The sequence below is a fragment of the Sturnus vulgaris genome, chromosome 8 (assembly GCF_052056855.1).
Source record: "Sturnus vulgaris isolate bStuVul1 chromosome 8, bStuVul1.hap1, whole genome shotgun sequence".
Classification (NCBI taxonomy): Eukaryota; Metazoa; Chordata; class Aves; order Passeriformes; family Sturnidae; genus Sturnus; species Sturnus vulgaris.
This window is the reverse complement of record NC_142250.1, coordinates 1,480,211-1,506,691: the sequence shown is the minus strand read 5'-3', so window position 1 is coordinate 1,506,691 and position 26,481 is coordinate 1,480,211. Positions and strand designations below refer to the sequence as shown.

Sequence of the window (26,481 nt, the reverse complement as noted above, 5' to 3'; positions counted from 1 at the left end):
TAGCTGCTTTAAAACAGGTTCCTCGTGCAGAAGCAGCTGTTGCCTACTGTGTTATGTGTTTCTGGGATTCCCAAAAACAAAACAAAAAAAAAAAAAAGGAAGTTGTTTTATGCCAGACTAGCAGGATCAATGTGACTATTTTAGGATTGTTTAATGTTTACATGTATATGTTCCTTTCTCCTTGTAAGAGGTGGGAATAGTGGGTATAAGAAGTGTCCCTGTCACCATGTGCTGTGTCCTGTCCATCCCTGTGTTGCCTTTGTCCTTTGGTCTTTCCTTGCAGGCCCAGGCACTGCCACCCTTTGTGGTGTTTTGTGCAGCCTCTGAAGCTGGGCAAGGTAAAGAACACCTTTTTCTTTTACAGGTTGCTGGTTAACCTTGCCCAAAAAGGTGAGAGGAAAGAATAACTATTAAGCAAAGCATATTGTAGTGCTTAGGGTGCAGTGAGCATCAACTGAGATCCCATCTGGATGTGGCAAACATGTTTGGAGATAAACACCTCACTGTGTTTTGGTTCTTTACTAGCCAGGTTCACATTCTAGGGCTTTTTAAAATTAAATCCCAAAAAATTTACTTTTTTTTTTTTAATACTGGTTTTGATTCCCAGCGTGTTTCCTTGGAAGGTACTAAACTCACAGACTGTTCTAGAATAACATTATTTATTCTGATACACGTTATCCAATGCTACGGAATCATTGTTGGGCATAAATGCTAGGGCTTGAAGCTTTATGTCACAGGAGAAGGGTGGAGAAATCTCAACTTGGTGCTGCCTGATTGTGCTTAGCTCCTGTGCCCAGGGCTGCGCTCTTGCCCCTCATCCCTGCGGGCGATGCCGCTCTCCAGGCGGGCAGCGGGGGCTGTCGCGCTAGGGGCGGGGGTGCTATCGCGACAGGGCGGCAGGGCCGGGGGCGGGTCCTCCCGCCGGCGGGGGCGCCGCACGGAGCGGGGCGGGAGGAGCCGCGGGCCCGCAGGGAGCGGCTGCGGCGGCGGCGCCGCTCGGCTCGGCTCGGCTCGGCTCGGCTCGGCTCGGTGCCTCTCGGTACCGCTCGGCTCGGCTCGGCTCGGCTCGGCTCGGTGCCTCTCGGTACCGCTCGGCTCGGCTCGGCTCGGCTCCTCCTCTCCAGCCATGGGTGAGCGGGGCCGCCATGGGCGGGCGCCGGGGGGACGCGGGGCCGAGGCTCGGGCGGGGAGCGGGGCCGTGGCGGTGCCGCGGGCGGGGAGAGGCCGGGGCCGGAGCGGCTGGAACGCCGGGGCTCGGCTGCTCGTCCAGCCCGGCAGCGATGTCGCCTCCTGGGCCGAGCCTCGGCGCTCGGAGCCGGTGATGCTCCGGTGATGTTTGCGAGCCGCAAACAGCGCTTTATGGGGGCTGCTGCTTCGGGGAGAAGAGCCCTGCAGAGCTTGTTCTGTAATAACCCATCCACTACACGAGCAGCAGCGAGAAATTAGGATTTCACAGATAATAAATCCTAGATCTTGATTTTAAATTTAAATTTTATTTTTTTTTTAAGAAGCAGGTGAAGAAAAACATGCAGGTAGATTACGCTTTAAAACAGAACCTAAAATGCATTTCGCCTCAGAAGGAACAGACGAGAGGGTTGATAATTAAAAGGACAGCAGGCATAGAAGTCTGTCTGAGGAGGATCAGCTCCAGAAGTCAAAATGAGGTCACCTGACAAAGGAATTTTCATTATGCCTTTGGGGAAATAGACAGGATATGTAGCAAGGAAGAGCTACCCACCTGAAGCCTGCACTGAGCAAGGCGTTTCCTCCACTAACACTTGTATTTAATCCTGTCAGTAGCAAAGCAATAATAAAATAAAATAATAAAAAAGGCAGGATGTCTGCTTGGCCAGCAGAAAGGCTCCACCTGTCCCGGGCAGGGATGCTGTGCTCCTGGCAGGGCTGGTCAGTCCCCAGCAGCTGAGCAGGAAGGAAAGAAGAGACAAAGCAGTGAGCTGTGGCTGCTAACTGGCTACAGTTTGACCAGAGCCCTGTCTCTCGTTATCTGATTGTTTTCTAATGTCTTCTGGGGTTTTCTGTTGAAGTTCTGGGTATAAAAGCAGTTTTTAAGGCTGTTGCAGGTACATAATCTCAGTCATTGTTTTCCCTAGAAAGCAGATGTAGGTTATGTTTCATGGCACTAGGCTAGTTGGGTATTTGGTAGGCAACTAGGGAAACAGAATATTAGAAAGTGATTTTCAGGGTTTCTAATATCCAATCCGTAAAGTCTGCAGGAAATGAGACAAGTCATTTCATTGCTGTTGAGGAACTGAGAAAATACCCATCTGTTACAATGATTTGGGTTCTTTGTGCTTTCTGATATGCAAACAGATACAGTCCTCCACCAATACTCAAATTTGAAAAGGAACAGGCTCACATCTTTTTTCTCAGATGCAAGTCCTTCTAGATATTTTGACATCTGTGTCTCAGTGTCTTTAAAAAAAAAAAGTTTGTTTTTTTACTTCGCTTGTTGGATTTAATTAAACAGTAAATCGTCAACTCTTTTGTTTCTTTCCAGGTTACTTTGATGATACTGAATAAACAGAGGCTTGTTTTGTCTCTGAGAAAATAGGGTTTGGCCTGGATGTTTAAATTGCTTCATTATAAATGAAAATAAGCTTCAGAATTTCCTGAGCACTCTGTTCTCAGTAGCAGGATTTCTGAGAAGAGGAAACTTGTCCATTTTGTCAGACTGAGATGATTGTAAAAAGCTATGGATTTTTTACTGACTGTATTTAATTCCTCAAATGTATTTTTGCAGTGTACACTTTGTAATGTTTACCAAAAACTTCAGGTTAAAGCAAAACCTTTAATTCTTTAGATTATCTGTGTAGAAAATACTTGGTGGCTAGATGAGAAACTGAATTTTCAGTATGTAGTATTTTCCAGAAAATGCTCCCGGTTTAGTGACAGAGTCTCTAGAGCCTGTGTTTGTGTCTCTGTGCAATTACAGTGGAAAGTGATAATATATAAAGAGTATGATTTCTGCTTCTGTAGGTAGGCTGTAATACACCAAATAAATCCAGCAATTAATAGGAATGGTGCTTTGATGCTGTGGGAGGGGCAGTGGCTGTAGCCATGCAGCAGAATTTGGAGTGCAGCAGAGATTCAATTGCAGTGACCTGGCTGCTTCTGAGACAGCATTGTCCCGAAGAACTGACATTTCCCAGCCTCAGCTTTCCACTCACCTGTTAGAATCCTAAAAACGTGTGTTGGGTTGGATGCTTTTCTATGGCATGGTGGTTTCCAGCAGCTAAGGAATTTATTCTGTTGAGTTTATTATTCTTTGGCCAAGGTGGACATAAAGCACTTGATTTCTTTGTGTCACTCCTAAAACTTGAACACACCATAACGTTTTTTCCCTCTGTTGTCTTAGCTGTAAAGGACCCTACAGCTGTAGAAAGAGCCAATTTATTGAACATGGCCAAACTGAGCATCAAAGGACTCATTGAATCAGCCTTGAGCTTCGGGCGCACTCTGGATTCTGACTACCCGCCTTTGCAGCAGTTCTTTGTTGTCATGGAGCACTGCCTGAAGCATGGCCTGAAAGGTGTGGAAATCTGTCTAGTTGCCTGTTTCTCATCCCAAAAGTGCCATTTTTCTTCTTTTCTTGCTGGAAGTAGATAAAAAAAAAAAGTGTTATGTTGCATAAAGAATTGAAAAAAAACTATGTAAATGGTCACCTTTTATAATGAATAGTGTAATTATTAATTCTTCACCACATATATTTCCACATTTGCCAGCTTGTCCTTTTGTACAGCATTTGTTTTAAGTTTACCAAGTGCATGTATGTATGTAGTGTATATTTTTAGCTAGACATCCTTCTTATATTCATTTTTTCTAGCTTATCAATTTAATATTCACAGCAAAGTAATTTGGAAGTTGGCTTTGGATACTGGTGAGCTGACCAATAACTCAGTTAAGAGTTAACTGCAACTCTGAAGTCAGCAGTTAACCCTTTCACACCCCAGATACTATGAAGTAAGCTACTGCAGTACTTTAAATTAATTCAGTTACTTGATTTTTCTCTTCATAGTAAGAAAATCCTTCCTAAGTTACAATAAAACCATCTGGGGTCCTCTGGAACTTGTGGAGAAATTATATCCAGAAGCTGAGGAAATAGCAGCAAGTGTCAGAGATTTGCCTGGCCTTAAGTAAGTAATATTGGTAAAATGCAGCAGGAAATTAAAGGACCTGTCTGAGAATCTGCAGGTGTCTCATGATTTTATTTGGCATTAATCAAGCCTTTGAAGAGTTAGCACTCTTCAAAGAGAGCACAGGTGGAAAAGGAGCAGGTTGTGTATCAGCCCCTCTGCAGTCTAGAACTGCAGCAAACATTAGTGGGTGTAGTCAGCAAAGGCTGTGTGAAACCAAAAAGTGACATACCAGAGAGGAAAGAATTAGGCAGCTTTTGAGAGTCTTGCCTGCACAGTCCTGCTCAGATGTGAATTTCATCTCTTCCCATTCCACTGCACTCTGCCTTTGTATTTAGCTTTTTTGTTGGCCATATATGAAATTCCAAAAGGGCTTAGTTACCCCTATAGATGTATGGCAGCATAAGGGTTCTGATTTATAGCTTTAGACCTTATCTAAAGCACAGAGGCATGTAAATTATTATTTACTCTTGTGGCAGGCCAGAGGAAGTAATAACCCTTGCCAAGTGTGATACTCCCTTCCTATCCTAACACAACTTGTGAGGGGTTTTTCTTTTTCCTTTATGTGCTTCCCACTTGTAAATATACAAGCACTAGAAGAGGAAGTTCTAAGGGTCCAGGTGTAGTTTGCTGGATATGTTACATATGTCTTCACCTTTTTTTGCATTGCCTTCCTAAGATAGCACTGAATTTATACACAGTTAAAGTTGGGAAGAACCAGAGAGAAGGATTGGGAAGGGAAGCTGCCATAGTGGCTTGTGATGGGCATTTGGTTCATTTTCTTGCAATTCCCCACAACTCTTAATAAAGAGGAATCTCAGCTGTTTGCAAGCATTTTACTTCAGCAGAAAACAGGACTTTGATGATTACCAGGCTGTTGTGCATTCTGTACTCCAGTTTTTCCAGGCTCTGCTCCCCAGCTCAGCTGAGGAGTTGAACATCTCTGTGTTATCCCAAAGCTTGGAATCAAAGCCTAAACATTTCGGTTTCCAGACGGTGATGCTCAACTAACAGTTGAAAATAGCCCTTCAGAAACACCAGTTGCTCCAGCAGTGGACTGCTGAGGTGTTAAAGAGCACGATGAAATTAATTTGGGACTGTTTGTCTCCATGCCCTTTATTCAGGACCCCCCTGGGCCGTGCCCGGGCCTGGTTGAGGTTAGCGCTGATGCAGAAGAAAATGGCCGATTATCTTCGCTGCTTAATCATTCAGAGAGACCTCCTCAGGTAAAATTATTCAATACATTTTGTTTGCAGGTTCTTTTTAGAGCTTTAGTCTCCTAAAAAATAATCCTGCCTTCCCCCACTGTGCAGAATAAGCACTGGAGAGGAGGTGATTTCATCCCTACTTCGTGTGTGGTTTCCACTGAGCTGCCATTGAAAGGAGGGCTCTGGCTTTGGACTTTGCTTTCACACTTCTAACTCTGGCATTGCTCTCTTCTAATATAACTTCTCCTGTCTCATGGAATAATCAAAGCACATATGGAAAAAGATGCTTTTTAATTTCAGTATACATATTTTTAGGACTGACTTTTGTGCCTAGATAACACTGGCGTGTCAGGATGTTGTTGGTGTTCAGCAGCTATGGACTTTTCCAGTGAAAAGACAGTTTTTAATATGGAATCTAAAATTTTATTTAAAAAGTGCAAGGAGAAGAAAGTCCTTATATTCTCTTGTTTAATGAAGCAATTATATTTAAAAGACCTTTTTAGCATTTCAGCCCTTTATATTTCTCTTCTATCCTTTTAATCTCTTCCTTGGGTCCTTGAATTTCAAGTATGTATTCACTAAATTCCAGGCATTTTTTCACAAAAGGTAATTCTTTTGCCATTCTTCTTTTACACTGCTTGCAGTGCTTCTTAACAACTTCAGAGTTGTCTGACTCAGTGTGGCCAAACATCCATTTGTTGCAGTATCCTCTTCAAAACTGGCTAATAGCAGGTGTAGGGAAGAGCCTTTTCTGTCTGTTTTGTTGTTTTCTTTTAAAGTAAAAGTAAATCTTGTCACCCTCCCCACAGTGTCCCAGCCATCTGGAGCCTAAAGCAGTATTCTTGTTTTTAATAGCCTCTGAGACAAACCATACACTTTGAATTTTTAAATATTTAAGAGGTGCACGTATGGGCAGGCCCAGTTAATCTTTAAGAATTCTGTAGTAAGGCTACAATAAGAGAAAATTTAGATGTGTATGCCACTTATGATGAATTTATTGGAGGTCTATATAATGAATATACCAGTAAGATGCAATTTTCTCCTTGGACACAGCGAGTTTTATGAGTATCATGCCCTGATGATGGAGGAAGAAGGAGCAGTTATTGTTGGGCTGTTAGTTGGGCTAAATGTGATTGATGCCAACCTGTGTGTGAAGGGAGAAGACCTGGATTCACAAGTAAGTCCATCCAGGTAAAGGAATGTACATGCAATCCCTGGGAGTTTCCTGTACTTTTGTTTGTGAATTTTGTTACTTTGGAGTGGTGACTTGTTAGAAAATCCTGCTGGGGATTATTCAGGGTGTGATGATCCAACCCCTGGATCTGTGGGGTTGTTGCCTTAACCTCATTATCAGCAGGGTCAGACCTGGAATGGAGATAATGGTCAGAGTGCAAGGGTGAAGTTTTGTGCTTTGTCCTCAGTTGGGAGCAGCTGCAGCAAGGCAGAGTTTTTCCATCTGAATTGTGTGATCCATCCTTTTCCTCTGTGGGACAAGATCAGTTTGCCCTGCTTGGTTCATTTATTGTTCTGGAACATGACAGGAATGATGCAGGGACCTGAAACAAACACTGTCTCATAAGAGGGTGACTACTTTGATTCTGCAAAGCAAGACTTGGAATTCTTCCTGCTTTGAATGGGCTTTGACTTTTAACCCTGATCTTTTCCAAGAAAATATTAACAGATTGTGTTCAAAGGCAGATGCACAGGTATTCGTGAATAAATGTAGACTATGTTCAGTCCTTATTGGTTTTTTCAGCTTCTTTGTGGAAAAAAAATCATGGTAGCTTAAGTGGTTATTACTATATTTATATATTTGATGAAAAAAGTTCCTCTGGGAAAGAAAAGTTACAGCTAATTGGGTTTGTGGGCTCTTGAATCACGTGGTTAAGTTGCCCTCAGTTGTTTGTGCTAGTTTCTGTGTAGTGTTAGTGTAAAAGAAGATATCCCATTGACAGGCCTGTGATTACAGAAACTTATCAATTTGCTTTTAGTGTTGAGAATTAAGTATGTGTATTATAGACCACAAAATCTATCTGCACCTCTCTTCTCACTGGGTGGCCTTGCTGCATGAGAGAGAAAACTCAATTTGAGAAGGTGGTGGTGGCTGTGCAGATAAGATTCTGATTGCAGTGTGTCCAAATTTGTAAAATGTCCAGAATAATTCTGTTTGTGAAGAGTAGGATAAAGAAGGCACCTTCTCAGAGAAGCCAGGTTTTATTGAGCAGCAAGGCAAACTTCTGAACCTTGATGGAAGTCACAGCCAGGAGCACAATTTTGGTAGGTTGAAATAATGCTGCTCAGTGGTGAAATGTGTTTATGCAGGTATAGTGAATTGAAATAAAGTAACTTTTATAGAGAGAACATTCTACCTTATTAATTAGAGATGGGATTTTGCTTTAATAGGAAAACTTTTTAAAAAGTTGTTGGAGAAAAGACTTTTTAGAAAAGACATGGATGGAACAAACAGGATCCTGACAGGAGAGCATTGCATAAATCAAGTAAATATTAAACTTAGTAAAATCTTGTTTAAATTGTTATAGTTCAGGTTTTTCAGCTTCTGGATGAATCTTAAAAGTGCTGTAACTGAGGTTTTATCAATTGCATAAATACAGGGCTGTAAATATCAACAGCACTCATTTGTATGATATGAAAATGCACCTTTGCTTTCCCCTAGGTGGGAGTAATCGATTTCTCTGTGTATTTGAAGAGTGATGATGACATTGGGGGTAAAGAAAGGTATGTCCTCACAAAATACCTCCTTTTTTGCATGTTAACAAACAATTCCTTGGCTGGGGCCTGTTCTTTTAGAGATAGGTCAGGTTCCCTAAAGATGAAATTATCTGATCCTGAGAAAAATGCCCCAGTGTGTTGTTCTGTGTTATTAGTTAGCTGGAAAAATATTTGCAGTCTGAAGCAAACCTCAGCAGCATCACCTAATGCCTCCAAGTAGTGGGGGCTTGCCAGGTGGAAGTGAAAAAGGAACCTGCAGTCCTTTAAGCCCTCAGCTTGGGATTTAGTCAGAGTTTCAAAGAACCAGAGTTATGGCAGAGTAAATAAACATCCTTATCCTTCTCAGGCTGTGCATGTTGTGTTTCATGTAGAGAAATTGTTTGCAGTTAAGGCATTGCATTTTTTTGTGTCTCACTGATAGAGCAACACATGTGTTGTTGCCTTCATGAGTGTGAGATGAAGTTGCTTCCTTTCTTTTTAAAAACACAATTAAGATGGATATTTGCATATGGTAAATATGTTTATTTTCAGTCCATAGTTTAGTACGTCATTTTGTTAATTTTATTTTGTGCTTGCTTTAGAAATGTACAGATTGCTGCAATATTGGACCAAAAGAATTATGTTGAGGAACTAAACAGGCAACTGAAGTAAGTATGACTTTGGAGTATGGGTGTCAGGCCAGGCTTACAGGTAAATAATGCCTTTTGTACCACAGCTTTGTGAGAGAACTCCAGAGAAAGAGCTGCAATTCTCTGTGTTTAGACTGAAGATTTAGTGAAGTAGTAAAAGACACTCTCCTGGAGAGCTCAGTGTCAGCTTTCATGCTTTTGGACAGTCAAAACCTTTATTCTTCAAAGAAATACAAAACCAACAGGCCAGAGCTGGGAAGATCCTCATGGTTCATAACTTCACAGGAGTGAAGAGCTTGGGCTGGATTCTGTGTTCTGTTTAACAGTTTGCCAAAAATGGTTCTGTGTGTTCTGGTGAATCCATATGTTTTTATTTCTTTGCCTTTCAGAATATTTTAGTTTGTGGCTTTAATGCCTAGGACTGAAACTGAATAAGCTCACTGCTTGCTAGAAATACTTATATATGGTAGATTGAGGTTCCTGTTGAAACAATTCTCAGGAAAGCAGCATTTTCCCCTTACTTTGCTGCATGGAACAAACCTAGTCCACCACTGTGTCTGTTGCTGTGCAAATAGAAGAACAGTGATTTAAATTCTCTGAGGAGTATTGTACAAAATTAAGCAGTCTGAGGAACTGAAAAGGGAAAAAAAACACAACAAACCAAAATGAAACAACAAAGCCAGAAAGAACTTCTGTAGAATCTGTAGCACAGCTGATCTAGAGCCTTTTTGAATTGTAATAATCTTTTAAATTTTTTAATGCTGGTAATCTGGATCATTGGTTACTATAAATCTCCTGTTGGAGTAAGGATATTCTGCTCTGAAATGGTGTCACTGAGCAGAAACCTTCAACAGCACAGAAAAGCTGAGCACATCAAATAGGAGCAAAATGGAAGGAAAGGAGGAAAAAGGAGCTATCACAATTGAGAGCAGTGGTGTCTGTGCAATGTCATTACCCAGGTGAGCCTCTCTGTGTTCTTGTATACTGGTTTATGCACAGAATTTCCTGCCAGATCAGGGATTCAGCTGTTTGTGTTTAGAAATCCTAAAATGCATTAATCTTTCTGCCCTGCTGTTCCTAATGAACTGGCAACTTCCTAGGACACCACAGAGTAAAATATATGAAAAAGCAAATAGTGTTACAGAATAGGTTTTCTGTTTCCCTGTGTGTGAAGTGCAGCCTGGAAAAAAGGTGCTTCCTGCAGAAATAGGCAATCAGGTTCTGGAAAAGGCCTGGATGTAGTTTGATACTATAAAAAGCAACAGAGTAATAAAAGGCAGTCAAACTCTGGTAAGACTCCTAAATGAAATCAAGAAGCATCAGGAAAGAGATAGCCTAAGGACAATCTCAAAAAATACAGAGAAACAAATGATTTTACAAAAGAAATGTATTTTGGAGGAAGAGAATCTGGAGAATGGTTTTGTTCTATAGTGGGGGGACCTCATTTATCTTTTGGATGCAATACAGTTGTGAGGATTAGGGAGAGTGCATGGGAAGTTACAGCCAACCAGGAGTTTAAGTGACAGGGTGACATTAGGAACTGGAAAGAAGTATATAAATATTCAAAGCAGAGTCATTTTCTTACATTTAGGAAAACCTCCAATAATGGGAACAGACCTCAGCTCTTAACCATTACTCACTGTACATTAAGTACATGAAAGCTTTTGAGCTTGGTTGAATGAGTTTTGATGTAATCCTGAATCCCAGTGTTTCTTTTTCCCTTCCAGTAGCACAGTTAGCAGTCTACATGCAAGAGTTGACTCACTGGAGAAATCAAACACTAAACTGATTGAAGAGGTACTTTTTTGTTTTAGTAATGTGTAGCATATTATTTTCTCTGAAGGACTGTTTTTCTAAATATACTTACATTAATTAAAGCTATGGAAGTTCTGTATAATATATTCAGATACCTTTATTTTGGCCTGAAGAAGAGGGGCAGCAGCTGCAGGGATTTGAAGGCCAGGAAGCCTCTAACATGAGTACATTAATTCTGTAGAACATTGCAATTTCCAACTTTGGACAAAATGAGAAGGGAATCCTTTCTTAATGCCAGCTGTCAGTCTGATTTGTGCACATGACTAGTCTAGAATGGATGGCACCAGTTATTACAAAGAGACACAAAGTAGTTCACCAAGCTGCTTCTGTTGCAGTTCTCAGCTTTACCCACAGGATTGTTCCTTGCTTGTTTGCTGGATGCTTATATAGAGCTTTTAGACTTGTCTGAATAAGCTGTGTAACCCAGACTGGCTCTGAATTTGTGTTTATAGCCTATATTTCTGGCTATCTTTGGTGCTTGACTAGTTTCCAATATTTTTAGCTTTATAAGAGAGAGCACCTTTTCTAGTTAATGTAGTGGAAAATTGAAAACTGAATTCAGCTAACTCACTCTGTATCCAGACAGAGGGAAAACATTTCTTCTGAGTGTTAATTCTCAGTATTCTGGTTCCTTTATAAGCCTTCAGTCCACCTATTTTAATCCTTTGGCTTATAATTCTGACATGAATCTATATACTGTAGGCCCCAGTTATAAAGTGTAATCGTTTATAAATATTTTTGTTTTTCATATGGGGGAGGCTTTCTTATGTAAGCTGCTCCATGTGATATCTTAAGATGCCCAAAAAAGAAAAAGAAAACTGGATGAACTTGAAGCCAAGTGGAAAGAAAAGGTTGAGGGTGAGGAAAGAGAATTGAGGGTCTTTAAATCATAATGTATCTTTAATTCATAATGGAGCAATGAAAGGAAAGCACCTTCTTAACCAGACATGAAACAGTGAAGAATCCTGAACATGCTGCTGCTGTGTAATCAAAGTGACTCATTATTAAAACCAGGAGCTTGATGCTTTCTTTAAAAACAACTAATCCTCTGTTTGGCAGACAGGGAGAACAGAGCAGAGAATGTCTTGGTCTTGCATTAATCAGAACGTTTTTTCCTTCATTTCTACTCACAAAAGTGGTCACAATGCTTTTCTTTTGTTTCTTTCCAGTTAGCAATAGCAAAAAACAATATAATTAAACTTCAGGAAGAAAACCATCAATTGAGGAGTGAAAATACTCTGATTTTAATGAAAACACAGCATCATCTAGAGGTATGCTAGTTTTAATATTGTAACATAACGTGGTTAATTTTGGTTCAAAAGTTTGTACATCTCAGCTTCAGGTAAGCTTAACTTGAAAATAACTTTTATGAGGGACTTATTAAAGGACTTATTAGGTCTGTGGAGCTTTCTAAGTGGCATAAGTAAATTAAAATTCTAGGACACTGGATTGTTTTACAGCCATATGCACGTGCAGAGTATTGAAGTGACACCAAAGGAGGACAGCACTGCAGTACAGATGTGCATGTTGTGGTTTTACTCAGTTCTCATTCTCTAACGAGCAGAGACAGCTCTTCCCGTGTTTGTCCTGTGCTGGGAGGATGTGTTGGTAGATTTTTCTCCATATTCCCCACGAGTGTTAAATTCATGCCATTAAACTGCAGCACCTGTGTATGTTTGTAGGCAACTAAAGTGGATGTGGAGGCAGAGCTGCAGACCTACAAGCACTCGAGGCAGGGCTTGGATGAGATGTACAACGAGGCTCGCAGGCAGCTCCGTGAGGAGGCACAGCTGCGCCAGGTGAGGCTTCCCTGGCACTGCTCAGCACCCTCTGTGCCAGCAATTTTATTTCTTTTTGTAGCCAGCATCAATGTTTCTGTAGTAACATTGCTGCATAACTCTAAGAAAACAACCACTTTCTTTTTTATTTTTGCTAAATTTTCAGGTAAGCTTTTAGCTATACTCTCTGTGCTAAACTGTCCTGTGAAAATACAAATGCTTCTGTTCTATTTTGCAAGTTAATACTTAGGCAGCTCTGGAATGATGATTTCTTACAATGTGAGTTGTCTTCTCCCAAAGTTAAAAAGCCCCATTGGTGAGTTAGTATATGAGTGCAACATTTATGGATAATTTGCAAAGGTAAAGAGGGGCAGAATTTTTCTAGCTGTAAAATAGGTGGTGCTGCAGCTCTGTTAGAGTTTCAAACCAGAAAAAAAAATAATTCCAGAACTGTTTAAATTGTTTGTGTTGCTTTGTGCTTGTGCTTTATAGGATATGGAGAATGAGCTGGTGGTTCAAGTTAGCATGAAACACGAGATAGAGCTTGCCATGAAGCTGCTGGAGAAGGATATCCATGAGAAGCAGGACACCCTCATCGGCCTGAGGCAGCAGCTTGATGAAGTCAAAGCAATCAACGTGGAAATGTACCAAAAGCTGCAGGTAAAGGGATAATGACACTGCTGAAAGGAGCACAGAGAGACAAATGTATTGTTACCATTCTGGTCAGCTGAATGCTGCTGTTCCCTGGAGTTCTGGTTTCCTTGTGCTTCTTAGGTCAGCTTGACATTTTGGAACATTACCTATGTAAACATGGTTTCATACAAAGAAGTTCTTAAGGCAATCACTTAGTGGGTTTAGGGGAGAAAAGAGCATGAGGATAAGATCATGGCCTAATAATAACCTGTGTGAAATAGAGAGAGTAATAGTGTACTGTAACAAGGACATTTTTTTGGCCTGCATTGTATAAAAAAACCAGAAGAATGTAGGCACATAGTGAGGAGTTGAAGAGAAGCTCTGGCTTTCCAAAGTAGGGAAAGGAAGACAAGAATATGTTAAATGGAAAAAGCTAATTACAGTTTTGGGTTTAGTTTTAAATCTGTTAACAAATTAAGAAAATCTCTTGACAATGAAATGCCTTTTTTTGGAGAATATGGATCTCAGGGACCCCAAATGCAGTTAACAAATGACCAAATACCAGCGAATTATGTATGCAAAACACGAATTTGATTTAGGGAATAAATTGTGAAAACCAACACAAAAAAACAGTCAAATCTGTGGCAGAATGAGGGGGAAAAATTTAGGATGCTGCAGAGAGATAATTGAAGTGATAGACAAAGGATTCTACTTTCCCATCTGCAAATGGACCAGAGGATGAGAAATACAAACAGAGCTGAAGAGAAAAATGAGAAATGTTCTCCAGTGTTAGGATCTGGGGGGGGTGGATTTGTAGGAGAACCTTGGGTGATTTTCTGGACTAAGCTCCTTGCTCTTCACTGGTAAGGCTCTAATGGGCTGCTTGGTCAGTGAATTTAAGTTGACTTTTAGAAGTGATTAACTGAGGAAGGAAACCAAAGAGGAACATTTTTACTTATTAAATATTAAACAGCATCTACACTTGCAAAATAGAAAACTACAGATTTTCTAGGCAAAATATTTTACATACTGTCCTCAAGGGTTTTTAGAAGGCCAATCCTTAAAGAGAACCAAAACTTGAAGCCATTTTTACCATCTGCCCCTTTAGATACTGAAGAAAGAGGCCCCACCAGGTAATGGTGCAATTATAGCAGTCTCAGTTTGAACCTCTTTTGTAACACAGGTTTCTGAAGATGCTATGAAAGAAAAGAATGAAATCATTAGTCGATTAGAGGATAAAACCAATCAAATTAATGCAACTATGAAACAACTAGAACAAAGGTACAGCCCCATCTTTGTTTCTCTTCATTCACAACTCCACCCCCTGACATCTTACTGCATTCCTACAGTTGCCACTGAAATGTAATTTTCAACTAGAACATTTAAACCAAACCTTCCTGAAGCTGCTCATTAGTTCTTTGCTGTTGGACTGTTTTTTTTTTTTTTTTCTGTTTGACAAACACACTCACTTTAAACACAAACTTAATATTTCAGTTTTCTTCCTCTACCATCTTTCTTCTGGTCCTAGGTTTTTATTCTGATATCAAAAGTTGTTCTTTCAGTTGTTTCAAAGCTCTGATTCCTTATTGCTTTCTTTTTTTTTTCCCCCCCTCCTGAATGAAATGCAATAGAAACTCAAGCATTAATCTTGCTTATACTTAAGCATATGCTTAATATAAACATTAATGCCTTCAAGGATCACTGGTTGTTTGCTGAAGCTGTTTTAATTGTTGTCCATTGCTTTGGAAGTGCCATTATTTTCAATGACTTAATGAATTTTCATGCTGAAAGGTTGAAAAGTGAAAGACTAAAATTCCAGAATATAAATTTACATGATAGTTAGACTGCATGTACTGCATAATATTAAGATGTGATTCACATGTTTTAATCTAGTGGCTTTATATGCAACATTGATCTTTCTAATTGTAAAATATAACATATCCATAAGCCCTGTCATGTTGGTGTTTGACATGTCTTTTTTTTCATTTAAATCTGATTATGAAAAACATGCTTATGTATTAAAAAAATTAGTGACATGAATATTCTTTTATTGACATCCTTTTTTCCTCTTTTTTCTTTTTCTTTTTATCCTTTTATCCCAATTTTTGTTCTTTACTGTTTTGCTGCCTTCATCTGTCTTTGATTTTTGTCCACTGCATTCATGAAGTGACAAAGATCTGTTAACTCAAACTAGGACTATTGCAATGTCATTTGTCAAATGTGCCAGCAATGAGGCTCAGCACCAGTATAAACTTGTCAAGGATATATCATTCTGAAAGCTCCTCCAGATCTCTTGTGTTGAAATAATTGCTGATAAAATAGGACCTCAGAGTTGTCCAATTAAAACTTGAAAGTGGTATTAGAAATCCTGCACTGTAACTGATCGTAGCTGGGTTCTGGTTTTGTTTTCTGAAAGAACATCACCTCCGATCTCACTTTACCCCTCCTAAAAAAAAAAAAAAAAAAAAATAGATTACTGCACTATTATTAAGCAGATGTAAGCTAGTTTTCTAATACTATTGAATCACTTCTTTGTCAAATTTTATTTTAAGAGGTTAGAAGTCTTTACTTTGACTGAACATTTTTATGACACTTGTTTCTAATTAGCGATTTTCTGGTTCTTTAGTACAAAGAGATTTAAAAAGCAGCCCCATTGGCTGATACCTCCCTTCTCCCCTGCTTCCTCCTTTCACTTTTAGGCTGTATTTATCCCCAAAGCACGCTCTGTTGGGCTTTGTGGTTGTAACTAGCACTGTTCTCTTCAACAGTGGCAGCAGTTGGAAGGAGGGAGCTGAGCTCTCTGGGAAGGATGGATGTAGGAAAAGAGGGTGGTGCCAACATCCCTGCTGTGTGCGTGCAGTGAAGGAATGGCAGCCTTTGGACACCTAAAGCACAGTTCCACCTCCCTGATGGAGGAGAACACTCTCATGGAGCAAAAATGTGTTTGGAGAGACAGGGTACTGCAGCAAATTGTGTAGCTGTGCCTCCTGCACAGGGGGAGCAGTGAGCACATTTACAATGAGGGCCCAGATCCTGAACCTGCCTAACCTGTTTGTCAGCTGAGGATCTTGCCTGGCTGTGTCTGCACTGAGATCAACACCCCGACCCTTTTCCCTCTCTCCACCCATCATTAGGCAGCTTTTACAGCTCCTGTTTCTGCTGTGAGCTGCTGCCTGCCTGCACTGCAGAAAGAAGAGTTTAGGCTGCTGACTGCCCTTAATACACTCCCTGATGTTTGCTCTGAAGTTGACTGGGAAAATGATCTTAGGGTTTTGCAGCAGAAGGGGATGTGTTTGAAAAAATGGGGGCAGGATGCAATAATACAGAGGGGGGTTTCTAATGCATGGTTATGTATTAGATTATTCCTTGGTTTGGAGGCAGAAAGAGCCTTTAACATGAGCTGGCTACTGAAAAATAACTTATCTTCCATCTCCAAAGAAAACCCAAACCAGAAACACTGAATAGGACAGCAGGAAGACCGTGGCAGAAATGGGAGCCTTATCCACCTCACTGTCATCTATGCAAACAAGTATCTGCCACAGTGTCACCTGAATGCCAGACCCAGCTGCAAACTGCAGCCAGCCCAGCATCTGCCTGCATTTCAGCAGTGCAGCCAGCCCTGCTGCTGGGCTGGGGATGATGCTGCAGCTTTTGGGGAGCAAGCTCCCTTTCTGCCTTGCTCGTGGAAACAACTCTGCCACTGATTTTGTGATTTAGGGAAGGGTTTAAGGTGCTTTTGGTGTTGATGTCTTGTGTAGCTTCAGTCAGCTTCTGCACGGGGGAGGGACCTGCTTTTGCCCAATATTCTCCCTCCCATGGCTTGGCCCTGTGTGCACTGCCATTGTAAATGTGGCTGGGAGCATTCTTCAGGCCCCTGGGATAGTTGTGTGAGATAGTGCACCCTTGATAAGGTAGTTTAATTCCAGCCTTGTTCACTTGTTTGCCAGCAGCTTTTGGAAACTCCCTCTGGTGCAACTTCATCAGCAGAAGCACAAATGCAGACATATTGCTGACACATCTTCTTTTTAGCTGACACTGGGGGCTGGCAGCAGCTCTGTGTTCAGTGAGCTGCTGGGAAGTGAGAAATCCACCCTCTCTGATTTCTCCCTCCACTTACCTGAGAGGCCCTTGAGACAGTTTTGCAGAACACAATGCATCAGGTGGGGACATTGACTGGGGTTTTACAGGCTCTTGTATTCCCCAGACAGGTGTAACCATGACATAGCACAAATGCCCTTTTAGTACATTTACTTTTGTCACAATACATCCACCAGAGAGAAACCACAGTGAGCTAATGCATTCCAAGGGCAGTGTCAGCTGAACAACCCTGGAACTCAGAAAGAAAAGTTTCTATCAAATAACAATCCCTCATTTCTTGATTAATCTTTTTGATTTGTCTATAGTATTGGAGCTATTTTAACCAGTGTAAGAATGCATTATTTTTAATACAGACTATTGAAATTAATGATGATGTAGTTGAGGTAGTCCTGTAAATGTAGTGGGACCTGTCAGGGTGTCTTTGTTGTATTAGGCTAGTCAAGTTTTTTGCTGTCTGATTGCAGTGCTCTGTATGCAACCTTATGCCTCAATTGTTTTGAGCTGCTTTTGCACAACACATGCTGTGCCCTGTCTTAATGGGTGATTAGTGCAAGCCAAGTACTTTTACAGAAATTACTTGGGGGAAGAAAAAGCTTCAGAAATAACACATGAACGTATGCTAAAGGAACAAGAAAAGCATCAAGTTAAATGCTTCAATTCTAAAATATGTATCATGCTTTGGCACCTGTTATTCATGAGCATAAAATAAAACAATTATTACTTACAGTGATTATTCTCTTAGTGTATGCAAACCCAGGAGCTAAGTTCTCATAGGCATTGTATGGATTTCTCGTTTGAGTTTGTGAGTTTCCCCCAAACTTTGTTTTTATTTAGAAATGTTTCTATTTCCCCATTTTTCTTTTATTTGTCTTCTTCACCCTCTACACCCTAGTTCTAGCTTCAGTTTTACCCAAAGTTGATTTGAATTACACCAGATTGCAGCAAGCAGAGAAGGCTCAAATGGAGGCTGAGGCTGAGGATGAGAAACTTAAACAGGAATATGTGAATAAATCTGAAAGCCTGCAGAACGAATTCTCCCAGAAGGAGAAACAGCTGTGAGTATCTCATTCCTGTTTGGGGAAAATGCATGGCAGTAAACATTCTACATTGCAATATGTCCTCTGTCCTAATACAGGCTGCTTGTTGTTGAATGGTTTTGAACAGAATGTAAATACTAAAGATCTTCATGTCAGGTACTGGCAAGGCAGGAGAAAAAATATCATTCCAAGGAAGCCAAGCTGGCTTTGGATGCCTTTAAAATGACATAGAGCTTGAAAAGAAGGGGAAGAACAGCATTATTTCTTGGCTAAAAGTGCCAGCTTAATTCAGGAGGAAATTATCCTAAGTGGGGGAAAATACGTAGTAGAGCAGTGGTAAAACACACTTTTAACAAAGCCCACGAGTGTGGAGTAGTGTAGACTTAACCAGAAATGGCACAACAATAGTTTGATCAATCCAGCTAAGGGTGAGGTAGAAGTGGTTGAACTAGCACTGCACAGGAAATAAAAAGTGAAAATCCAGTGGAGTCATGAAAGTTAAAAGCTAATGTACAAGCCAACCCTCTAATCTTTCTCCTGTTACATCCTTCAGTGCTAATTTAAATCAGTATGTAATGTTAGAAGCTCCCTGTAAGAACAGGTGCTTTCCTTCTTTGGGAAGATAAAACATCAGTTATTGAAGTGAATCCTTAGCACAAAGACTGGGGCTTAAAAATCAATTATTTCCAATCCAGTTATTAGCCCTCCCCTGCCTCTCTCAAAACTCTGAATGTCAATCCACTTGTTCAACTGTCATGACAAATGTTCACTTTACTACCACAGTCACCTCTGCAGATTTGGGCAAAAGAACAGTTCAGACCCCAGCCTTAGAATTCTGCAATTCTGAAACCTCCAGGTCATGTTCACTTCTTTTCCAGCCAGATGCTGAGGTAGTGTCCCAAAATGTAAGTCTTTCCTTTAAAAGTGGGTTTGGTTTTCAAACAGGAAAATTAATGTGGACGTAGGTTTCCCATCAAAAGACCTTGCATGAATATTCTCAGATATTTTTTTTCCTCTTTTCCTGTGTTGGCACAGTTTAGATCTAGAAGGTTGAAGAGTGTGCTTCCACCCTTTGGTTTCTCCATAGCATTCTAAACACCAGCTCTTCCATGAAACCAATAGGAAAATTCCAGCTAGAATGGGTCTTCTCTCAGAATAGAAATCCTTTAACTGAACTTCAGTTAAGCCAATAGAATCTATATCCCTCTTTATGCTGGACCTCAGCTGTGCAAGAAAGCTTAATAAAAATAGTAATTTAAAGTCCTTCCTCCTTTATTTTCAGTTCTCTTCAAAATGCCATAAACCTTAGCCTAAAATAGGAGATTCACATCTAAGGGTGTAAAATGAAAGAACGTTTATGGTGTCAGAGACACCTGCAATGATTCTGCATCACCAATGACACTGTGGCTGGCTGGTTTGGTTTATTTTAGAAACAAGCTGGATAAAGTAAAGGGGCTTTGCCTTATTCATGTTTTAAAAATACTTCAGAATTTTGTGGTTAGTCTTCTTTTACTCATTTGTTTCAAAGGTCAGCTCTTCAAAATTATGCCATATTCCTGGTCCTTTAAATAAACTTACTTTGAGTAGCATTTTCTAAGTGACAGTGCTTTGTTTATTACACTGCTACCTAAAATTTCATTATATTGACACATTATTTCTGGTTTAGAAAACATGTAAATTAATAATTGATTATGGTAATAGTCTATTGCACCCAGAAATAAACTCAGTTTTGTTTGTAAAAGTGATACTGTTGTGCACAGTGATTTTTTTCTTTTGTTTTGTTTTCCCTGTTTTAGGCTTCAGCTGGAAACAGATCTGAAGATAGAAAAAGAGTGGCGGCAAACCCTGGAGGATGATCTTCAGAAGGAAAAGGAAACTGTATCTCATCTGAGAACAGAGACCCAGCAAATAGTTAACCTTAAGAAAGTAAATTCTGCAGCAAATTTGGACTAGTGATTTAGAAATTGATTGCAAAGTTAGTTATGGACTTAGACACAGTATTTTAAAGAATTTCTGCAAATAGATAAGAAAAATTACATGAATGTATTCTTACGAATAGAAAGAGGAAAAAATGGGCTTTTTACTCCCCATTTAGTCCTCAGATCAGAACTCAGTGCTTTGGGTAAGGAAAAATGAAATCTTTGTTTTCCCTTCTCACTTGTGTTGGAGGCTCTGTCTCCTCCCTCTAGTCCAGACCCGTGGCTCTCTGGTGCTCTTGGGCTCTCCAGTCAATCAGAATTTATTTTCTCCCTGGAGTGGGCTGCAGAAGCAGAAATGTTCCTTTAACTCTGGTGGTCCAGGAGAGTTTAATCCTGAGCAGTTGCTGTTCAGGTTGGATTTGGAGGGAGTGTGAGGGCACTTGGCTTTCTCAGCAAGATCAGCTTCAGTAGGAGCAGCTTTTTAGGCAGTAGGGCAAGCACAACTGGAGAATAATCTGGTTTCTTATTATTTTATTTGTTTTGTTTTAAGGAGTTCCTTAAAGTTCAGGAGAAGAACAAGCAACTGAAAAGCATTTGTGAGGACCAAGAAGCTGCTCTCCAAGAACTGGCATCCAAGCTGAGCGAGTAATTTCATTATTCATGATGACTTTTACATATTGTTTTTATCATATACACTTGAATTAAGAAAAATAGTGGTACAGTGGTAATGCATATTAGACAGTAAATGACAATATTTTTATTATTTTGATAACTAGCCAGTTATCAGAAGTCAATGTGTCTAGTTATGTGAGGCCTGTTAATTTTTATTTTTGGCTGGTGGGTGGCTGTGAACTCGTGGGTAAAAAGAAAATCCTGGTTTGAAGGGCACTGGGCTTTGTTCTGCAGTGAGAACAGTTGCCTGGTTTGCCAGTTGTGGCTCCTCCTGAGCCCCAGCCACACACAGCTGCTCCCTCACTTCCCCACCACTGGGATCAGGGAGAGAGCTGGAAAGGTGGAAACTGGAAAACTCCTTAAGGGTTGAGATTAAGACAGTTTAAAAGGGAAAAGAAAAGCCACACATGCAAGCAAAGCAAAACAAGGAATTCATTCACTGCTGCCCATGGTTGGGGAGGTGTTCAGCCACCCCCAGGAGAGCAGGGCTCCATCACGTGGAATGGTGCCTTGAGAAGGCAAAACTCCATCACTCCGAGGCTTGGAGTGCCCCTCACCCTTCCTCCTTCTTTGCCCCACCTTAGACACTGAGTGTGATGATCAGCCACACGGTCTGGACATACCCTTCTGATCCCCGGGCTGCCCTGTCCTGGCTGTGTCCCCTCACTTCCCAGCACCCTCAGTCTCCTCCCCTGCAGGGAGCAGGAAAGGCCTTGGCTCTGTGTGAACCCTGCTCAGCAATAACAGCAACATCTCTGTGTTATCAACCTGTGTTCAGCACAATTCCAAAACACAGCCCCTGGCAAGGAGGGGAGCTGCAGCCCAGCACAGCTGCCCAGTCTGCAGAGGATGGAAGGGGTCACCTGGCCAGCAGCACCCTCCTTGTTGTGCTGAAGCTTCATTCAGTGCTGTCTTCTCAGTAGTTCTGCTGTGATTGATGTGGCCTTTGCTGCCCTGTAGAATATCTGTGTGTGTGTCTCCTGTGACCCAGTTCTCAGTGGGCTGGCACTGGATGGCTCTGGGGAAGCTTCTTCCTCCAAAATGACATAATGTGGTCTTGTACTCTCGCTCACAGGATTTGGCTTAAAATTTTTTAAGTAAGCCAGCTTTTTAAGTTGTTAGAGCATAACTGACCATGTAGAAGTTTAAAGTAGCATTATCTTATTCTTTAGATCAAAGCTGAAAATAGAAGATATAAAAGAAGCGAACAAGGCACTGCAGGTCAGTAGCATTTTGAGAAAAGAAACTTTAAACTCTTTATTTAAAAATTTTTTAACTGTTCTTTTTGAAATCTTTCATAAGCATGAGAAGACTTCTCTCCAACAGCAGCTATTCCAGAGAGACTCATTGTATGATTTCCTCCAGTGGGAGAGAACCACAGACTCCCTGTAATCCCCTGGAAAAAATCCATTTGCTTTTGATTTTCCTTGTTTGATGCAGAGCTGTGCATTTTGGCCCTTTTCTTGCAATGGTACACACCTTTCTATAATTTACAGAGGGTATCTGGGACAGAATGTGAAGCCAGCTGAGCTTATATTGCATAGTACTTCTCAGTGATCAATAAATATTTGATCATCCTAGGAACTGAGTAAACTTGTAGCACCAAAGCTGATAAAATGTGTAATGTCAGCAGGTTTGGGACTTCCTTAAAGACAGCAGGGAGCACCTGAGAGCAGAGATTTTTGTCTGCACATGTTTGATCATCTGGTGTCACCTGGCATAGTACTGCAGGCCAGGTAAAAGTGTCTGAAATGGCTGAGCAGACTTCTGGGTTGATTAACTAGTTTAAACAGAAGGAAATTGGCAATTCCTGACACTCTCCTGAATTTTTTGGCTTCTCTGCATCTTGAGGACTGTTCCCATGAGATGAGCTGGGACATCAGCTTCACTCTGAGGCTTGGATGCCTTTCTGCTCTTGCAGCTGAGCCACTGCCCAGCTTTACCCCTTTGAGCATTTTCTCTCTGCACCTAAGCTCTGTCTTGTCCCCTAAGGTTTTGCTTTAGGGTGTCTTTGTGACACTGCACAGGTCCCAGGGCACTGAGATTTCAGGCAATGAATGTTCTCCTCTTGATTTGTACCCTGGAGCCCAAAATTTAACTTCATCACATACATAGAATTATGATAATTTTTTCTCCAGGGCCAGGTTTGGTTGAAGGACAAAGAGGCCACTCATTGCAAGCTATGTGAAAAGGAATTTTCGCTTTCCAAAAGGAAGGTAAAACTATAACAAGATTTCTCCCAACTTGTTTACATGGATTATGTCATTATTATTACGAGTATGATGTAATTATTAATTATATGAGGTGTTGCATGAAATGTCAATGATCAGGTGAATGCAGAGTTATTTTTGAGATATTTTTCCAGTTCTTTGATACATACAATGCAGCTGGGCCCTAATTTCAGAAGAAACAGTGTCCTGGTGAAGTTGCACAAAGCAACTTAGTTAAAAATTATTTAACTTCTTTGTGAAATTGTTATCTCAAACTCTTATCAGCTCTGGCACTGTTAGAATTTGACATGTGTAGAAGTCTTTTTATGGCATTTTTTATATGCTAGAGTAAGAAAATATCAGTTTATTGTCATTTTAAAGTAAAATGTGCCATTAATTTCCATGCTTTATTAATGTGTGCAGGAAGTTTTCTTTACCTTGTTATGTTAAATCTCAATCAGCTACCTGACAGAAGCATCCACTGTTTTGGATATCATTGCTCATGCTGCATTTTTCTATAGCAGAATACATTCTTAATCCAGGGTTTGAATGAAATCTTCAAAGCATATATATATATATATGTATAAAAATGTCTAGAAAGACCATGTGTCTGTCTGTGGTGCAATCCTAGACAAACATCATTTGTGTAGGATTGCATCATGGTTTAGATGTAGATGAATTATCTTTTGCAAACTGACTCCATGCTCAGTGAAAGGAATTCTGTTTTGGATTGCTCTGTGTGTATTGTTTGTTGGTATGCAATCAGCAAGTACATTTCCATTATAAATTTCAATTTTTCATTTTCTGCCCATGATTTAGCATCACTGTAGGAACTGTGGGGAGATCTTCTGCAATGCCTGTTCTGACAATGAGCTGCCTCTGCCCTCTTCACCAAAGCCTGTCCGTGTCTGTGACTCCTGCCATGCAATCCTTATACAGAGGTGCTCTTCTAACGTGCCATAAAGTGTTTATTCATTCTGGTGGTTAGCTCATCCTGTACAAACCACACCACCAACTCCAGAATGTACAGCAGTTAATTCCAGGTTGATTGCAGGTAAGCAGTGTAGAGTTGCAGTTTCAAGGCTCTGTGGAAGAGTTACTTCTCTGCTTCCTCTTGAAACAAATGGAGACGATGGGACCCAAATGGAGAAAATACACATTGGAAAAAAACCCAGATGGGTACATTGGCAGCTTTTTTGGGAGGCAGCAGGGCAGTTTATACAGGACATTCAGTATTAAAGTGTATTGGATGACTATTTTAGTTGTTAAGATGATTTGGAGAAGGGCCATACTCTTGAGGATGATGTGCCACAAATCCAACCTAATTGTGCCACAGCGTGTGCCTGTGCTAGGCTGATGTGAAGTAAAACCATGCAGTAGCTGGTTTTAAATGGTACTGGAAAGAAGTGTGGCAATTAATGCAGTGGTGTGAGAAGTTATTGCCAAATACCAGGTATTCCTTGGTTTGATACATGCCAGAATATTGCACTGGCAGCTGTTCTGTGCAGTCCCAGCTGTAAGGGGAGCTTTGGTCAGCCAGGGAACAAACAGTGCCTCGGGGCACCTGCTGAAGGAAGGTGTGTTTTGCCGAGTGATTTTTTCACATGAACTATTAATTTGATATATCTGTGTTTCCACTGGAAGAGCTGTTCAGCACAGAACTCTTGTCTGACATTGTCTGTCACCTTGAACAAGTCTCTGCATTATTTTCATGCCAGTCATGCTCTCAAGCCTGTACGTGTAGTCACTGCATAGTTCTAGAAAGGCTGGGATTAAATCCTGGGGATCACATCCTTTCTGTTCAGGACAGGGAAGTTCTTCCTTATTTTGTCACCATCTTTCTACAGCTTTCAGAGTGGGTTCCTAAACTTCCATTTTTTTTTTGCAGAGCACTTTTGAACCCTTCTGAGTCTAACCACTCTTGTCACTGATGGTAACTTTTGCTGGGATGTAAAATCCTTGTTCTTTCCATAGGCAAATAGAAATAAATAATAAATTTATCCTTTGATAAATTGCACTCACTTCCACCTCACTGCACTGCTTGCACCTTGTTTAGCTTGGCTTTGTCTCTGAGGATAGGGATTTTGTGAATATCCTAAAAGTTAACATAGCTATTCTTTTTAACACCTCAATGTAGTTGCTTATGTAGCTTTTGTAAAGGAAAATGTTCTAAAAATGACCTGATGTAACTTTTGTAAAATACCACATAAATACTTGTAAATCTGTAAATAATTTTTGGAAAAAAATAAATTTAAGTTATCTGAGAATAACATCAATTAATTTAAATTTGTAACTCAGAGTATTTTGTTTTGACTTGTTTGAGTTGCTTAGAAAGCCTTTGTCTGTGCTGGGGAGTGGGATACCCTGTGAAGACACAATCAGGTGTTTCCAGATGGGCTTTATGTGGGGCAGGCATGGAGGCAGCAGGATAGAGATAATAGGATAAAGCTCATCTGCACTACTTTAATAAGTAACTTGTCAAAAGGGATGCAGCTAAATAGAAATAATTTATAATAGGCAATCTTTTCAAATAAGAATATAGTGCATTTCCATAATAGTATAGTGCATATAGTGCAATAAATTGTGAGTTTAACTGCCATCTTTTCCTCCCCTCTGTGCTGTCCTATTTGCATAGGAAAAGTGTGTAATTATTCAGATTGCTCTTACTGACTGCAGGTAAGACTTGTGCCTTGAACAAAATGAATGCCGGATGTTTCCTTTCCCTTGGCATCAAACTACATACCTGGCCTGCTTTTACGGTTTTTGGACACCAGCGTGACACATGCTGTAGTGAAACCCTGCTCTCGATTCTAAATCCTTCTCACAGAGCACAGCAAGAGCTGTGGGGTAGCCACGCGAACCTGGAACCGACAGGATGAGAGCAGCGTTTTGTTCCTCGGGGGAGCTGAAGCGCCTTGTGCCCTCCTGCTCCGGGGGCAGAGCGAGCCCGCAGCGCCAATCCGCTCCTGGTGCTGCTGCTCCTCCCGGCCCAGCAGCGCTCGCTCCGCCCAGCCCTTCCTGCGCTCTCAGCGGCTGCAGCCACGCCTGGGAAAATATTCCCTCCTTTCTGCGGAGCAACACCGGCTCAGCCGGGTAGGAACTCATTTCCCCTCCCCTTCCTGTGCTAATTACCCTTCTCAGCTCTTCCACTCCCTTTGACACCCAAACACATTCTCTAGTGAAATAAACTCCATTCTCCTCTCTCCCACAACAAGACATTTATTACATATATAACACAGTACTAGCAAAACAGGTGACAGACTTGCAATACCCAAGATCACATTTGACATTTTAAGGGAGGCATTGAGGACAAAGCAGTTAATTTGGGAGATCACACTGGCTCAGAAGAATAAATACCTTTTTCCATTACACATCAGGTATGTTAAGTGTCTTCAAACAATAAGTTTCTTACATATCTTACATGTCACAAATGCACAAAAAGTTTTATCAATGTGTTTGGGTTGTGTGTTATTGAGAAAGTATTGGGCCTATAGATACTTTAGAGATCTTGGCTTCGAATGAGCTCCTATATAGAATGGCTTGGCAAACTCTGAACAAATACAGACAAATCAGCTCTCTGCAGTGAAAAAAAAAAAAG

The 26,481-nt window shown here is 40.8% G+C and overlaps 1 protein-coding gene across 3 annotated transcripts; it reads left to right on the top strand.

The window, feature by feature from the left end:
- The first annotated feature begins 948 nt into the window (after window positions 1-948).
- On the top strand, window positions 949-25,155 carry RUFY2 (RUN and FYVE domain containing 2). 3 transcript variants are annotated; one of them, XM_088168665.1, is made up of 18 exons: window positions 949-1,130; window positions 3,377-3,550; window positions 4,037-4,154; window positions 5,279-5,380; window positions 6,416-6,539; window positions 8,037-8,098; window positions 8,674-8,739; window positions 10,452-10,518; window positions 11,706-11,807; window positions 12,219-12,335; window positions 12,807-12,974; window positions 14,131-14,228; window positions 17,981-18,100; window positions 19,879-20,008; window positions 20,552-20,646; window positions 21,846-21,894; window positions 22,812-22,889; window positions 23,703-25,155. In XM_088168665.1, exons 1-18 carry the CDS (start codon window positions 1,127-1,129, stop codon window positions 23,844-23,846), a joined length of 1,818 nt encoding a protein of 605 aa, XP_088024791.1. In that variant the 5' UTR covers window positions 949-1,126; the 3' UTR covers window positions 23,847-25,155. The 3 variants fall into 3 exon arrangements, with proteins under 3 accessions (XP_088024791.1, XP_014738807.1, XP_014738809.1); XM_014883321.2 differs by having other exon boundaries at window positions 10,449-10,518; XM_014883323.2 differs by lacking the exons at window positions 17,981-18,100; window positions 19,879-20,008; window positions 20,552-20,646; ... (1 more) ...; window positions 22,812-22,889; window positions 23,703-25,155 and adding an exon at window positions 15,115-17,775 and having other exon boundaries at window positions 10,449-10,518.
- The last annotated feature ends 1,326 nt before the right edge of the window (window positions 25,156-26,481 follow it).